Here is a 17,103-nt window from a genome sequence, read left to right as displayed (position 1 = left end):
GTGTTCATTGATGACATCTTGGTCTATTCAAGAGATGAGACCGAACATCTTTGAGCACCTAAGATTAGTGTTGCGAATTTTACGGGATAAGCGCTTATATGCTAAGTTCATGAAGTGTGAGTTCGGTTAAGAGAGGTTAGCTTCTTGGGTCATGTGGTATCCGCGATCGGTATTCGAGTTGATCCAAGCAAAATTTCAGCCATACTTAATTGGAAGCCTCAGAAATATTACGAGGTTCGAGCTTTTGGGACTTGAAGGTTACTACCGACGGTTTGTAAAGGTTTCTCGATGATAGCCACACCAATGACGGCTACTTCAAAAGATGTTAAGTTCGAATGGCCGGAAAAATGTCAGAAAAGTTTTGATCAACTGAAAACTTATTTGACTGAAGCTCCAATTCTAGTGCAGCCCGAATCAGGTAAAGAGTTTGTCATTTATAGTGATGCCTCCCTACTTGGGTTGGGTTGCGTATTGATGCAAGAAGGTCGAGTTGTGGCCTATGCGTCGAGATAATTAAAGCCACATGAGAAAAATTATCCGACCCATGATCTCGAATTAGCTGCCATCGTATTCGCTTTGAAAATATGGCGACATTATTTATTTGGTGAGAAGTGCCATGTATATTCGGATCACAAAAGTCTCAAATATTTGATGACTCAACGAGACTTGAATCTGCGACAAAGGCGTTGGCTTGAGTTGTTGAAAGATTATGAGCTTATCATTGATTATCACCCGGGAAAGACTAATGTGGTTGCGGACTCCTTAAGCCGGAAATCACTATTTGCTTTACGAGCGATGAATGCACACTTGTCTGTTCTACCCGATAATGTGTTAGTAGCTGAATTAAAGGCCAAACCATTATTGATTCATCAAATTCGTGAAGCTCAGAAAGTCGATGATGACTTGGTTGCAAAACGGGCTGAATGTGTTCCGAATACGGATTCAGAGTTTCAAATTGATAATGACGATTGTTTGAGGTTCAGAAGTCGTTTGTGTGTTCCAAGAAATTCAGAACTCATTTCGATGTTTCTGAACGAAGCTCATTGTAGCCGAATGTCAATTCACCCGGGGAGTACGAAAATGTACAACGATCTGAGACGTCAGTTTTGGTGGCATGGTATGAAACGAGACATTTCTGATTTTGTTTCGAAGTGTTTAATATGTCAGCAAGTGAAGGCGGAACATCAAGTGCCTACGGGTTTACTTCAGCCGATCATGATACCTGAATGGAAATGGGATCGAGTCACGATGGATTTTGTATCTGGGTTGCCATTGTCGGCAAGTAAGAAAGATGCGATTTGGGTTGTTGTAGATAGACTGACTAAGTCGGCTCATTTTATTCCCGTACGTACGGATTTTTTGTTGGATAAACTAGCTGAATTGTATGTTTCTCAGATTGTGAGATTACACGAGGTACCTATTCCTATTGTGTCGGATAGAGATCCGAGATTCACCTCGCGATTTTGGAAGAAATTGCAAGAAGCTTTGGGTACCAAGCTGCATTTTAGCACCGCTTTTCATCCACAAACCGATGGTCAATCCGAGCGGATAATTCAGATACTTGAGGATATGTTGAGATGTTGCATCCTCGAGTTTAGTGGTTCATGGGAGCGGTATTTACCTTTGATTGAATTCGCTTACAACAATAGTTTTCAATCAAGTATTAGGATGGCACCTTACGAGGCTTTGTACGGGCGTAAATGCCGTACGCCATTGTTTTGGACCGAGCTCGGTGAAAGTAAAAGTTTCGGAGTTGATTTAATCAAAGATGCTGAACAGAAAGTAAAGATAATTCGTGAAAGTCTAAAGGCAGCATCAGATCGTCAGAAGTCGTACGCGGATTTAAAACGAAGAGATATTGAGAATCAGGTGGGAGACAAAGTATTTCTTAAGGTGTCACCTTGGAAAAAGATACTCAGATTTGGCTGTAAGGGAAAACTGAGTCCAAGGTTTATAGGGCCATATGAAGTATCCGAACGAATTGGTCCAGTTGCGTATAGATTGATTTTGCCCCCTGAACTTGAAAAGATTCACGATGTCTTTCATGTTTCGATGCTTCGACGTTATAGATCTGATCCATCACACGTAATTAATTCATCAGAGGTTGAAATTCAATCTGATATGAGTTATGAAGAAGAACCGATTCGTATGTTAGCTCGTGAAGTGAAAGAGTTGCGAAACAAAAGGGTTCCGTTAGTAAAAGTGTTATGGCTCAAACACGGGATGGAAGAAGCTACTAGGGAACCCGAGAACTCTATGAAAGAGCGATACCCAAACTTATTTACCGGTAAGATTTTCGGGGACGAAAATTTCTTAAGTAGGGGAGAGTTGTGACAGCCCTAAATTGACCCTAGTCGGAAAGTGGTTTCGGGACCACTAAACCGAGTCATAAAAATAATTAACCGTCATAGTTGATGCTTATTATATGTATATATGTATGTGTAAAAACTTCATGTTTGAATTTTGTTAATTGTAAGTGAATTTTATTAAATAGGACTTATGTGAGAAAATTTAGAAATGTGTCAGGCAAATGCAAAGTGACCATATTTGTAGAATGTATTAAGTATACAATCGGCCTCAACATAGACATGCATATTCGCCACATGAATGAGTACATAGGTTGTTGTGTATGTTCGCCATAGGTAAGCATATTGATGGCTTTATCTTGACTTAGAAAATTGCTAAGGAGAATATTGGCTAATATGTTGAATTTGATTCGTGATTTCATACATATATAACTCTAATGCCTAATATATAAGGGCTAAGTACCTTGAATTCCTCTTTGATGTTCAAAATGATTAAATCAATTTATTTGTTAATATTAAGCTCAAGAGCAAAGGGGAACTAAATCCGATAAAGGGAAGGAAAAAGTGATCGAATAGCCATCGAAATCGTTCGACAACATCCGAGGTAAGTTTTCGAGTAATGAAACTTAGTTTACGATTTGATTAAGTCATGACGTGTAAGCATAACAAATATACGGTGATATAATGATTCTACTTGAATTATATGCTGAGTTAATTAGTCTATACGTATGATGGGTAGCCGTATGTGCATAGAAATCATGTCATGAAGCAAGCCGAATCATGCTGTTCGTATGTGGCTATTGAGCCGAAAATGGGAATGCTTAATAATTGATTTTGTTTGAATTCTAGTTATGAAAATGAAATGAAGATGTTTCATGATTTACTAATATGTGCATGAATATTCGGATGATAACGGGGTTAAGTCCCGAAGACATTTGTGCTAGTGATTAATTCCGGGTTAAGTCTCGAAGGCATTTGTGCGAGTTACTAATTCCGGGTTAAGTCCCGAAGGCATTTGTGCGAGTTACTAATTCCGGGTTAAGTCCCAAAGGCATTTGTGCGAGTTACTAATTTCGAGCTAAGTCCCGAAGGCATTTGTGCGAGTTACTATATCCGGGCTAAGTCCCGAAGGCATTTGTGCTAGTGACCATATCCGGGCTAAGGCCCGATGGCTTTGCGAGTGGTTATATCCGGCTAAATCCCGAAGATAATTGGGTTTGGGAATGAGCGATCTTGCTGTAATAATTTCAATTAATACGCTCGTAAAATCCCAACGATGAGGTATGTTTCGTATGTGCATTGAGATAATTGATTCCTTCTCAATAGTATTTGCTCAATCGATTAACAAGCTTCCGGCTTTTAGTCAAGTTGATTTCTTATGTATGAATATAAGGGTTGGAAATGTGAAGTAGGTATGATTGTGAGAATATGTGCATATGAAATTATTCATTTCGTCGTATGAATGCTATACTTTAGTTATGCCTAATTTCACTACTCAAAACTTACTAAGCATTAAATGCTTACTCCGTTTCTTTGAATCTCTGTTTTATAGATTTTGGTTCGTCAGCTATCGGACTCGGGATTGTCGAAGTCGAAGTCGTCCACACTATCAAAGCCCCTTTTGGTACACTTTTGGTTGAACTTTGAAATGGCATGTATAGGACTACCCTTTTTGTTGTTGGTCATGTACCCTTTGGTTTTGTATAAATTTGGATAGCCATGCGAAAATGGCTTATATACACTTTGAGCATAGTATTATAATCGTTTTGTATGTTGTTCATTAAGAGGTATGGAAATGTTTGGAAACGATTAGCCATTGGAATGGTTAATCTTGATCATATTTTGTGCTATATATGCTAAAGGGCTAGTCGAATCATGGAAACTATGAAATAGGTAAAGTCTACCTTAAAAACAGATGCTGACAGCAGCAGTGGTGTGGATTTGAAAAATCACTAAAACTAGTAGGAATGGAGTTAAATAGTGAATAAATTATTTAATCGAACTTTGATGAATTTACTTTCATATGGAAGAAACGAAACAGTCATATGAGTCGGATTTTAAGAGATATTTAAGTTTTCGTGGAACAGGGCCAGAGCGATTTCTGGATCCCCTGATCTGACTTTGGAAATTCATTATAAATTAACCAGAGATAATTAGAAGTCATTCCATACATGTATAGATTCCTTTTCGAGTCTAGTTTCTTTAGAAACAAACGGAATAAGTATTGAAGCCCTGTACAGGGGGATATATAAGTCGTAATGCATGAAGGTCAGAGCAGTCGAACCCTGAAATAGGGGAGATTTTAACTAATAAAATGTACTAATTGGCCTAATAAAAAATTCTAGAAAAAAATTTGTAGATGTATATATGAGTCTAGTTTCAGGGAAAATTTACGAAACTGATTTTCGAGGTTTGGAACTCAAGATATGATTTTTAAGGTGACAGTGACGCAGTTAGCCAGCTAGTCTGGAATTTTTTTTTAAAATGGACTGTAAAAAAAATAATAAGGGAATTAAGTCTGTTAACCCCTCGTGTCCGACTCCGGCAACGGTCTCGGGTACGGGGTGTTACATGTTTGATATAAATATTTGTATGAGTATTGAATGAATTGGTAAAGTATGTTAATATAGGTGATTACATATGTGAATTAATTTATGTTCTAATTAGAATGTTAGAATATATGAGATAATATGAACATATTAAAGTTAGAAATTGGTTGTTTTAGAGATCCTTTTATGGTCTATTTTCGTCTAAACGGGCAGAGACACGGGCATGTATCTCAGCCGTATGTGACATATGGCTTGGCACATGGGCGTGTGGCCTGGTCGTGCATCCCCTGCACCTTAAAATTTCAAAACAGAATGCCCAGGTTTTTGTACATGGCCTAGCACACGGGTGTGTGGTTGGTCATGTGACTTAAGTCAGAAAGTTGCACGGGTAAGAACACGTGCTGGAACACGGTCATGTGCCTCATATCGAATGCCCATAAAACCTAAGACGCGGGCGTGTGTCCGCTGCTCCTAAGAAGACTTTTTTTAAAATTTTGGGAAAATTTTCCTAAGTGTTCAGTTTAGTCCCAATTCAATTCTAAGGTATATTTTGGGCCTTGAGGGCCCATCTAAAGGACAATATGAGTGTTATATGTTTGATTCTTGAATTGTATAATAAAGATAATGAAATATTCGAAATTAGTCTGTAAATTTTGGCTATGCTTCGTAACCCTATTCCAACGATGGATAAGGGTTAAGAGTGTTATATCGATCCATGTCACTTTCTCTATTAATACTATTTTCTCCGAGCATGACTTTATTTTGACCAAAAAATTCTTTCAAATATGCCTATTGTAGGCCAATTTTGGGCCTGTTTACATCAAAGTTACCTTAATCCATTTATACCCTAAACCCAAAATCCATTAAAACCCGAATGGCCCAATAACCAAATGACCCATTTAAATTGCTCGGGCCCGAGTACAAATACCCAAAACCCAGTTACAACCAGACCCACTATCCAAACCTTAACCCATCAGACCCACTTAAACCCATTTATATCAAAACCCAAACTAACCTAAACACTTAAAACCCAACACTAGCCCAAACCCACTTAAAACTCCAAACCCAAAACAGAAAATACCTAACCCTAGCCACTTGCACTGACTGTGGCGCCGAACCTACCCCCCACCTGTCCCTGACACCAGCCACCAGCACCATTCCCTGCACCACCGATCACCTCCACCGCCCGTGCCCATCCCCTGCAATCAGTAAGGAAGACAAGACAGAAACAATAGGAAAATAGATGAAAAAGGGTTATAAAAACCCGAATCAAAAATTGTAAAAGGGTTGGATTTTTTATCAATACAAGGATTAGATTCCAATATATACACAAACAGATCGAAAATATATAGGAAGAAATACAAGAATAATACCAATCCAGCAACCAAAAAACCGACATCAAAGCCTTAAGGTGAATTTTTCTATTTTATTTTTCGTTTTATTTTCGAACCTATTTCTTCCATATTTATAAACACATAAATATAAATAAAGAATAATATTATAAAACGTAAAAAAAATAATAAAAAAATAAATTTTTAACCTTTTCAGGCCACGGTCCAACGATCGAACTGGTGACCGGCCCATGGCCGGGTTCCCTCCCCCTCTCCCTTTTCTCTCCCCTTTTTCTTTTCTTCCCCCTCTTTAAAATAAATTTTTTAAAAAAATTTTATCTTTTATAGGGACCAAAACGGTGCATTTTGGTCCCCCCATTTAACCTGAAACGGCGCCGTTTTGATCAAGGCCAACTCGAGACCCGACCCGCTCCAGCTAAGATCCGCGTGTTTTTGCTCTTAAGGACTATTTGTGCCATCGATCCTTCCGCTTTTCTAATACTTCACAATTAAGTCTTTATGGATTTTCAATTTGGCCCAACAGTTTACTTTGGTTTCTGATTTAGTCCCCATAATACTGCGCGTTTTGGGGCAAACGGGTTTATTGTTCTTTTAGTCCTTCCCCTATTTTTTGCGTGTTTAATTTGGTCCCGTTCTCTTTCTCTTTATTTCAAATTCGCCCTAGAATTCTATCCTTCATTCAATTTTAGTCCTTTCAGGTTATTTTCATATCTTTATTATTAAACTAATTATTTTTAATATTACTTAATATCATTATATTTACTATTATTTATATTATTCTTATTATTAATAATAGTATATGTTAATTGTGTATGCATATGTCTTTAATATACATATATCGTGTAATGTAATACTATAAATAGTTTTTAATATTATTGTCGTTGCTAATACATATGTGTATCGTATATGTTTTTATATATATGTATATATCTTTAGTATTATTAGTTATACGTTCTACTATTTCTTGTATATGTTTTATCAATGTTAGTATGTGTTCTATTTTGTGTATATATCTTTAATATATGTATATACTATGTAAATATTTTAACATTTTATATATATATTGTGTGTATGTATCTTTAAATATTACATTTTTATATATGTTATGTATATACCTCTAATACCATATTATTTGTACATTTTATTTTTCATATCTTTTAATACCACATCATATATATATCTTTTAATACCACATCATATATATATTATTTATTTTTATTCCTATCATATTAGTACATATATTTTATTATATGTTTATGTATATATATTTTTATAAATAGTATTATTTTCAAATATCCTTATATTTACTATTATACTTATTATTTTATTCTAATATTATTATGTATTTATTTTAAAATATATGTAAATATTTTCAACATTATTAGTTATATTTTTATATACTATTCCATGTACATATTTCCATATCATCTTATGTATATATCCTTAAACACTATTGTATGTATATGTATATTTAAGTATATTTTAATATCATATTGTGTATATATTACTATTACATTTATTTTATTCTTACTATACTTATTATTAATATTAGTACATATGTTTTATTGTTCTTGTATACACGTTTTATATATAGTATTATTTTCGTATATCATTATAATTATTATTATAACTATTATTTTCATTATTATTACTTATTATTTTATTTTAATATTATTATGTATATTTTTCAATATATATTATGTACATACATTTTTAATATTTATATATATATTATTATGTATATACTTTAACATTACTAGTTATATATATTTTTACTACTTTGTGTATATATCAAACATTATATATAGTATATTTCTAACATTATTACTATTTAATATATATATGTGAATAAACATATTACGTACGTACTCTTAATATCATTATCACATATGTATTCATTGTTTTTCGCGTCTGATACCATTATTACGTTTACTACATCGCATACATTGTCATTGTTTTTTAATATTATTGCCGTGTTTATTATGTGCCTAGATATATTCCTAACTAATATTTTTCGTTTCCCGCCCATTTTATGTCATCTCACTATACACTGTTTCAAAAATGTTTATTCATGTTTTTATTTGTTTCAATAATCCAGGCAATGTACCGGTTTAACATTAAGTCATCGATTTCATCGCTATGTTGGGTGAACATCAATCGACTTGTGTTAAAACGGTATGTCCTTCTCAAAAATAAAAAAAAATTAAAAAATTCTCGTGTTTCAACCGGATCACGATTAAATGTTACATTGAACTCGTATTTTTGAAAATCAAGACAACACATGTTTTACAAGATACCAATTTTGGGCGTCGCGAGGTTGCTAATACCTTCCTCGCGCGTAACCGACTCCCGAACCCTATTTTACTCTGATTTTCACGTAGACCCAAATTTGGCCTTCATTTTTGTTCGAGAATAAATTTTCTTAAAAAAAGATGATTTATTAGGTGTCCGATCACACCTAGAAGAAAGATCGGTGGCGACTCCCTTTTTTAAATAAAATCGAAAGTCGGTTTTTAAATTTTCAATAAATCGCCTCAATTAGCGACCGAAAGCAAAAAATTTTACGTCGCTACAATGCCCAATCATTTCATTTTAAAATACCAAGTAGTTCATCATCTGGTATTTCTATTAGGAAATGTCTTCCATAAATCGTTCTGATATTAATCTCACCCAATCCACTTCGTACAATTCTTTCTGTAAGACTCTTCATTTCACAAAACGTAACAATTTCTCCCAACAAACATTTCTGAAGTTTCCAAAGTTGTTCACCATCTACATGTCCCTTGATCAATTTAACTTGATTTTCCCCTTACCATCTATAACTTTTTTAAAACTCAGATCATTTCTACTTTTATTAGATGTTTCTCCCACAACCATTCCAATATCCATCTCCTTCTTCCCACTTACCACCCTTTCTTTATGATTTTTAATATTCTTGTTTGAATCCCCTTTAATGAATACTTTTCTCTATACTTGTCTCCTTTCCTTGAATCTTGCCAAAATATACTGATATCCTGTTCCCAAAAATCACAAAATCGTTTAACCTATTGATTACCTTTTATGCATCCACCATTTTGTCAAACCTCACGAATCTAAACTTTCTTCCATTCTTACTCTTCTTTGTTGGAATGAATGCATCAATAACATCTCCATGATACCGAAACAATGTCCATAGTCCTTTCCAATGCATGGTAGCCTAATGTTATGAACGAATAATGTAACATGGTGCTTCATCTCACCTTAAACCCCCAATTTTTTTTATCTACTACTTGATATAGTCAACAATAAGAAAAACAATGTTTCAAATGGAATGGGAAATGATCATAACTCAAGTGTAAGTAAAATCTCACATTCGTTCTAAGATATTCTAGCAAGTTCATTATCTTAGAAAAATAACTTACCAGTTATCATCCTTAAGACTAAGAGAACCCCACCACACCTTTCCAAAATTTGCTTTCCTATTTCCACAAAAGTTGAATTTGTTGAGTCTGTAGATCTTTGCTCAAATGCTATCTCTTTGAACAAAGGCCAAGCATCATCATTAGAAATTTGATTCAACCTCTTCTCTTATATTAATTATTAATGCTACATTTGGTTATCGTTTTTTTTCACATAATTAGATATAAATTAATTACAATTGTATTTTTTTTGCGAATCTTATAACTTGTTTATGACGAAGAGAAAAAAAAACTTTTCATTTATTTTGAAGAGGTATTAATTTTTAAAAGAGTTTTTACTCATTGTTTTAATTGCATGTTTAAATTTATACTAATTATTCTTTATTTTATGTATATATTCAATGGTGTCGTTTTTTCTAACTGAATGAGAAATCACCAAATGTCTAGCATTAGTGGCGGAGCCAGGATATTAGTCTTGGAGGGGAGCTAAAATTAGAAGTGTTATGTAACAGTCGATTTAAAAATATAAACAATCGATTCAAAAGAAGCAATATTCCAACATGACAATCGATTTAAACATATAAAAATATATTCAAAAGAAACAATATTCCAACAATTAAGACGAAATAGCTATAATTTGACTCGGTTAACTATTTTTTATTCTATTTTCACAGGAATGCTCATTGCTTCACAAGCTATCATTTGACATAATTTTAAATAAAGTGGCCAAGGTTTTCTTCCTCCCCTTCACTTTGGCCGGAACTTACTATAACATTATCTAATTATTTTTGTTTCATTTTTACACTTCTAACAAGTTAAAGCCATCCAAAAACATACACATTTCACTTAATTTTATAAGCTTCCAAGTTCCATCAATATCCTTTAATGGCAACTTTTAATATAATTGATAAAACAAAAAAAAAACTATTAGTACATATATGTAAAACAAGTTTTAAATATTCAAAATATATGAAAAGTTTGAAGAAAAACATACTTTACACTTCAAATTTGGAGGAAAATGATAAAGAATTTTTTTTCTTTCTTTTCTTGTTAAGCACCAATATGAAGAAGAAATATGATAAAAGTCTCTTCACCTTTTCTTTTCTTTATATATATATATATATATATATATATATATATATATATATATACTTATAAAATATTATTATGTTAAGTAAACTATTAAATAAACATTAATTTTTATTATTTAATAAAATATCATTCATCCATCATAATGAGTAATTTAGCTTCTTCAAGAAGATTTTCTCTTTATTTTTATCAAGAATAAATTTTTAATAATATTTTAATCTTATAAAAATATTGGAAGGGCCTACTTATACTTTTAGGAGGGCTATAATATATATAAAGGAAAAATTGCAAAAATCTTAAACCTTGAGAGGCTTACTTATATTTTTGGGAGTACCATAGTGTAAATTTACAAAGGAGTAAATTGAAAATTTTCTTTGGGAGACCATGGCCCCTGGGCCTCAACGTGACTCAGCCACTGTCAAGCATTTTCCTCATGTTGGGTGGTGCTAATGAGTTTCTTTGTTTTTATTTGATGAAAAAAAGGAAAGACTTCCTTCACCGGTTAGTAAGTAAAAATATAAAGTTAGTTGGAATTGGATATAATTTATTTTTAAAATATTAAATTATATATCAAAAGAGTAGTATGAGAGAAATAGCCTTTGCAATTTTAGCTATCGTGAGCGCGACCCAACATCACAATCTCCTCCTTTCTTTTCACACCACAGTAGCGTAGAAAGTTTTCTGTTACACACTGCTACCTCCTTCGTTTTCCATGGATCAGGCAATTAAAACACTAAAGTGATGTTTATCTTCGCCTCACCACCTTTGAGAAAGAGAAAAGGCTATAAATAGACAAATCCATACGCAAAGAGAAACCAAGTTAGTTTACAAGCAGAGTTAGTTTAAGAAAACATTTCCTTAGGAGCATAAGAAAAAGAAGTTAAGAACATGGCTGTTGATGCTGAAATTGTGTTCCCAGTCATTGAGTTCCATTCATCAGATTTAGAGCGAGGAACCGAAGGGTGGAACCGTTTGTGCAAGAGGGTTCGAGAGGCTTGTGAGACTTTCGGTTGTTTCGAGGTGGTGTATGAAAAGATCTCAAAGAATGTTCGAGAGGACGTGTTCGGGTTGTTGAAAGAACTATTTGACGTCCCAGTGGAGAGGAAACAGAAGAACACCAGTCCTATTCCTTTCCATGGTTGGGTTGGACCATGTAAAGAGATTTCTTTGTTGTATGAAGGCTTCGGACTTGGAGATGCCTCCAACTATGATTCTATTAAAAGCTTTGCTCAAGTTATGTGGCCTGATGGTCACCCACACTTTTGGTAAGAAAAATTCTTTTACATTTTTAATTCTACGAGTTTGGTTGATTTTTTATTATGATATTTTGTTCCAGTGACATTATACACACTATGGCAACACAAATGGAGGAGCTAAACAAGTTAATCTGGTTAATGATAATTGATAGTTATGAATTAGGGAATAGGTCACTGGATATGAACTACAAAACGCTGATGCGGATGATGAAATACATACCCCCTCAACAGGGAGAGTATGAGAGTGGGCTCTTTGCTCATACTGATAAACCACTCAGTACACTCATTTGTGAGCATCAAATTCCAGGGCTGGAAATTGAGGTCAATGACGGCCAATGGATCAAGTTGTTTAATTTATCTCCTTCTTCCTTTGTATTTGTGGTAGGAGATACTCTCAAGGTATTAATATATATGATTAACCTTTTTTTTTATTTATTAAAAACTTAACATAAATGATGAATGGGTTGGGGAGGGGGAAGACCTTGTCCTCTGGCACTCTCTTGAGTCCTGAATTTGATTAAGTACTGGATTCTAATTTTAGACAACCCTTCTTTTTGCTTATCAATATATATATATATATATATATATATATATATATTAGATTTGAATAGATTTGAATAATTACCATAAAATCTTTACTAACGTTGACATCAGATTTTGGGTTAAAAATTTTTAATAACCTCGGTACCTGCTCATGATAAATATAAATAATGAAATTACATTATTGATTTTGAAAGTAAATAATTATATAAAAAATATTTATTGATGTTGATTTTTGAAAATTGAAGGCATGGAGTAATGGGAGATTAAAAGCGGTGACTCACAGAGTGATGATGAACGAAGGTAAAGATCGATATTCTATGTCAGCATTCGCAGTTCCAAATGAAAATACCATAATCAAGGCACCCAAAGAACTTATAGATGAGCAACATCCTCAACTTTACAAGGACTTTGATTTTAAGGACTACTTACTTTTTGTCTACTCTGACCCAAAAAAGCGCATCAACTCCGGCCAACAGATTGACGCCTTTGCTGCTCTCTCACCACCAGCTTCCAATTAAGTGCACGCCCATATCAACTAGTAAAAACTCGGTTTCGGTTTTAAATTAATGTTAGAAATAATAAATTGAGTTCTGTACTCGATATCTGCATTCTCGTAATGTATTGTGATGTTATAATTTGTTAGAATCGTGTATGGATTCGATAAGATAGAAACTTATGGATTCGATAAGATGCCTACTCATTGAACTTGAAGATTAGTAGCCATAAATTACACTGGTTATTTTTACCTCAATCACACTGATATTTGAATCGTCGAAATGAGAGAAAAAAGGATGACAATCTTATCAGCCAAGAAAAAGATTTAATTAAAAAATATAAAAGTCTAGTAAACATTACAAAACCAGCAAGAAAATATGAACCACCACCACTAAACACCATGGAAAAACTCCACTATGCCCTAAGCAAATTGATAGATAAAGTTTAGTTTACAACTTATGTGAGAAGTGAACTAGGTATTAACTTAGTTATAAAAATTATGAAAATATTTTTCCTAATTAAAACAAATCATATTTGAGGATTTTAATTTTTTAATTTAAAATATAATAAAATTACATATGATTGGATTTTTCGATTCAGTTAAATAATTCGATTCAGATTTTTCGAGTATAAAATAGTTGAATGCTACATTTACGAGAAAATGGTCAATATAATTTTAGTCCTTGGATTTATAATTGAATTTATTTTGATATTTATATTTTTTTTTCTAATTTATTTGATACTTGAATTCGCCCCCACAAATCTCCTTATTTTGTCACTATATTTATTTTTTCAACAAGTGATTAGATTCGGATCACACAATCTTTAACAAATGTCATGCATGCTAAATAAACCCAAAATCGAAGTCTAATGCCACAGTTCAAATAAGGCGATACAGTTTTAAAATAGTTGAAATTTCAAATAGAAAATCTAAAATACTTTTTAATATAAAGATCAATCCAAGCCGAGCCCTCCGTATGCCGAGTCCGCATCCTAACCTGGTGAGTTATCTGTAAAGATGGTAATAATGGGGGAGTGAGCTTAAGAAGCTCAATATGTGTCCAATCATAAGAAAATCAATGTGAAATAGTAAGCATAGCATATAAGATAACAATTCTTAGCAATAACACATTGGTATAGCAATTCAAAATTTCACAGTATCGGTTTGTCAAAATAACACATCACTATAATATTTTAGAATTCACAGTTTTGTATGCATATGCTTACGAATGGCAATGCAATTTCATTTTATCAGAAAATCTCCAACCCCACCGCTACACACCACACTATGAGTTCCCCAGAACTCATCCAATATTTTAACTTCGGGTTGTGGATGAATCATCGTTGATTTGCATATCAACTGCCACTTGTTGTGGGTACACAACATAATTGTAGATAAAAGTTGCCATTGGGTTTGTAAAAATTGTGGGTGAACCACCAATATTTTTAGATAAAAAGATTTCTAGACAAGCTGCCACTTAGTTTGTGATTGAACCGCATATTTGTAGTTACTGCCACTTTTTGTGGGTGCACAACATATTTGCATATTAAACAAACTGCCACTTGGTTCGTGATCAAACCACATATTTGCAGTTACTGCCACTTGTTGTGGGTGCACAACATATTTGTATTTTAAAAAAAACTGCCACTTGGTTCGTGAACGAACCACAATGTTTTTGGATTATTAAACTACCACTCTTCCTCCTTTCACGTCACCCCACCTCATGCAATGCAATATGACATACTTTGTAATGAGCTAAATCAACACTAGCAGTAATCATACTTTAACAGGTATTCAATTGGGTGGTGACAATATTAACACTAACAGATTATCTATTTCATAATGATAGTAGCATGTAATATACTATTCACATACAATATAGCCATAACACTTCAATCATTAAATCACAAATTCTAGAATAACACAATATCAGGGACAAAATCAAGCAAATAAAACTAAAAAAAAATAGTTCAGGGAAAATATAGGGACTAAACTAAAGATATCATAAATTTCTAGGCAAAACAGTAAAATTTGTAAACTAGGGATCACACGGTCATGTGGCTAGGCCGTGTGGAGGGGTTACACAGTCATCTGGCCAGGCCGTGTAACAGAATGTGGTTATGTGGCAATTCTAAAATTAACCTTCATTGGGGACACGGCCGTGTGGAGGATTCTAGGCCGTGTGAGATTCAAACTAGCTTAGGGTTTGCAGGGCACATAGCCGTGTGAGGGGCTGTGTGGTCCACACGCCTGTGTAAGAGACCGTGTGGCCTTAATCCTAGACACAGTTTGCCCTAATTCATTTGTAAAAGAACACACACCTTTCACTGAGAAACCGATTGAAGTTCCTTACGCCCGATTCTAATCTGATTCACCTAAATTAATCCTTCAGATGACATTTATACATGAGTTAACAATTGATTTCAAGATTTATCAAGATTATCGAAAGATTTATCAAGAACTGAAAAAGGTTGAGTTATAGAATTGAAAGATTAATGTGGATCAATGCTATTGTAGGGTTTACAAGTTCTATTTATCGAAACGAATGCTCTTACCGAACTTTGATGAAAAGATGGAGGTTATCGATGATGAATTAAACAACCGATGAAAAAAAAGAATAAATAGAAAGATAGAGAGCAAACTCTATTAGGATTTGAAAATAAAAGTAAGGTGGAATTCTAATTATATTGGAATTTTGGGAAGGGCAAGATATGAATTCTAATTACGGAAGAATTGCATAAATTCTTAGGGTTTACAAACCCTAAGGACGTCGTATGCAATTTTCCCAAGTGTCTATCGAACTTGAAATTAAAATGGAGGAGGAAGGAAGAGGAGGCTCAAACCTAGGTCTTTAGGAGTACTAACTCATTAACCATTGAGCTCTTGCTCATTTCTTTTTTTATTTTTTATGCTTGATTATATACATATGTTTTTGAGGCATATGTGACGAAATTACAAAATAAAAAGGGGAAGGAGTTTGAACTTAAAATCACAAGGAAAAGAAGCTAGCTCTTAACCATTAAGCCTAAAGCCTATTTCTTGCTTAACATTTACTCTTAACCTATATATTTTGGTGTGGCTTTTATTCTAGGTTGCTGAGAATAATAAAAATAGGAGGAAGAGAGATTGAACTTGAGTCTCTAGAGAGGCGACTAAACACTTAACTAAGCCCTATTCAATTCCTTGTCTAATCATTACGATTAACCCCTATATTTCAAGTCGTGATGTAATAGCCTAATTTTCAGTGGTGTCGAAAGCAGTGATTTAAGATCACTAAATCGAACAAGTAAGTTTGAAAATTTAATAAATTAATATCTATGAGTCAAGTGTGATTTTAGAAATATTTTTGAATTAGTGAATTTTGTGATTTAAAAGAATTTATTAGGTAAACTAGGTCGAAAACGAGGTATCGAAACCTCAATTTCATACACCAAGCTCTAAATATTTTTATAAATATTTATGGACTATTAGTGAGTTAGTATTAAAGTTTCGTTAGAAAATTTTAACGTTTTGATAGTTAATTAATTAAAAGGATTAAATTGAAAAAGGTGCAAAATTTGTTAAATTGATTAAATAGCTTAAGTGATGATTAAGAGAGGATCAAAAAGGCAATTAGACCCCTATTAAAAGGCTGAAACGGCATGTGCAGGAAAAAAATAAGGAAATTGGGTGAAATAAGGGCAAAATTGGAAATTTTGAAAATTAACCAAATAAAACAATGATCAAATTGAAATATCTCTTCACTTTTCTTCAGCCAAAAACTCCATAGGAGAAGGTTTTAAGCTGGTTTATTTATTTTACTCCATGTAAGTTCAATTCTTGTTCTTTTCTTGAAATTTTTGTGTTTTTGAGACATTTACAATTAGGTGCAACTATTTAATTCATTAGTTTTAATTCTATGGATAATTTTGAAAGTTACCATTAATGAGTTCTGGAATTTTATGATGAATTAACATAAAATTGAAGCTTTAATTTTGTTATATGATGATTTTGTCAAGTGATTTCAAGGAAATTGATTTTAGGACCAAATTGTGAAAAATATTAAATTTTAGGGTTATGTATTAAAATCTATTTATCAAAGGTTGTGTAATATCCTAAAATAATTATATAAAGT

General features: G+C 33.2%; 1 protein-coding gene across 2 annotated transcripts; it reads left to right on the top strand.

The window, feature by feature from the left end:
• Window positions 1-11,294: 11,294 nt before the first annotated feature.
• LOC108468963 (probable inactive 2-oxoglutarate-dependent dioxygenase AOP2) lies at window positions 11,295-13,204 on the top strand. Of its 2 annotated transcripts, none has more exons than XM_017769834.2 (3): window positions 11,295-11,959; window positions 12,103-12,349; window positions 12,739-13,204. In XM_017769834.2, exons 1-3 carry the CDS (start codon window positions 11,583-11,585, stop codon window positions 13,009-13,011), a joined length of 897 nt encoding a protein of 298 aa, XP_017625323.1. In that variant the 5' UTR covers window positions 11,295-11,582; the 3' UTR covers window positions 13,012-13,204. The 2 variants fall into 2 exon arrangements, with proteins under 2 accessions (XP_017625323.1, XP_017625322.1); XM_017769833.2 differs by having other exon boundaries at window positions 12,031-12,349.
• The last annotated feature ends 3,899 nt before the right edge of the window (window positions 13,205-17,103 follow it).

This window comes from Gossypium arboreum, chromosome 13, assembly GCF_025698485.1.
Source record: "Gossypium arboreum isolate Shixiya-1 chromosome 13, ASM2569848v2, whole genome shotgun sequence".
Classification (NCBI taxonomy): Eukaryota; Viridiplantae; Streptophyta; class Magnoliopsida; order Malvales; family Malvaceae; genus Gossypium; species Gossypium arboreum.
The sequence above is the reverse complement of the archived record's forward strand: the minus strand, read 5'-3'. Positions and strand labels throughout refer to the sequence as shown.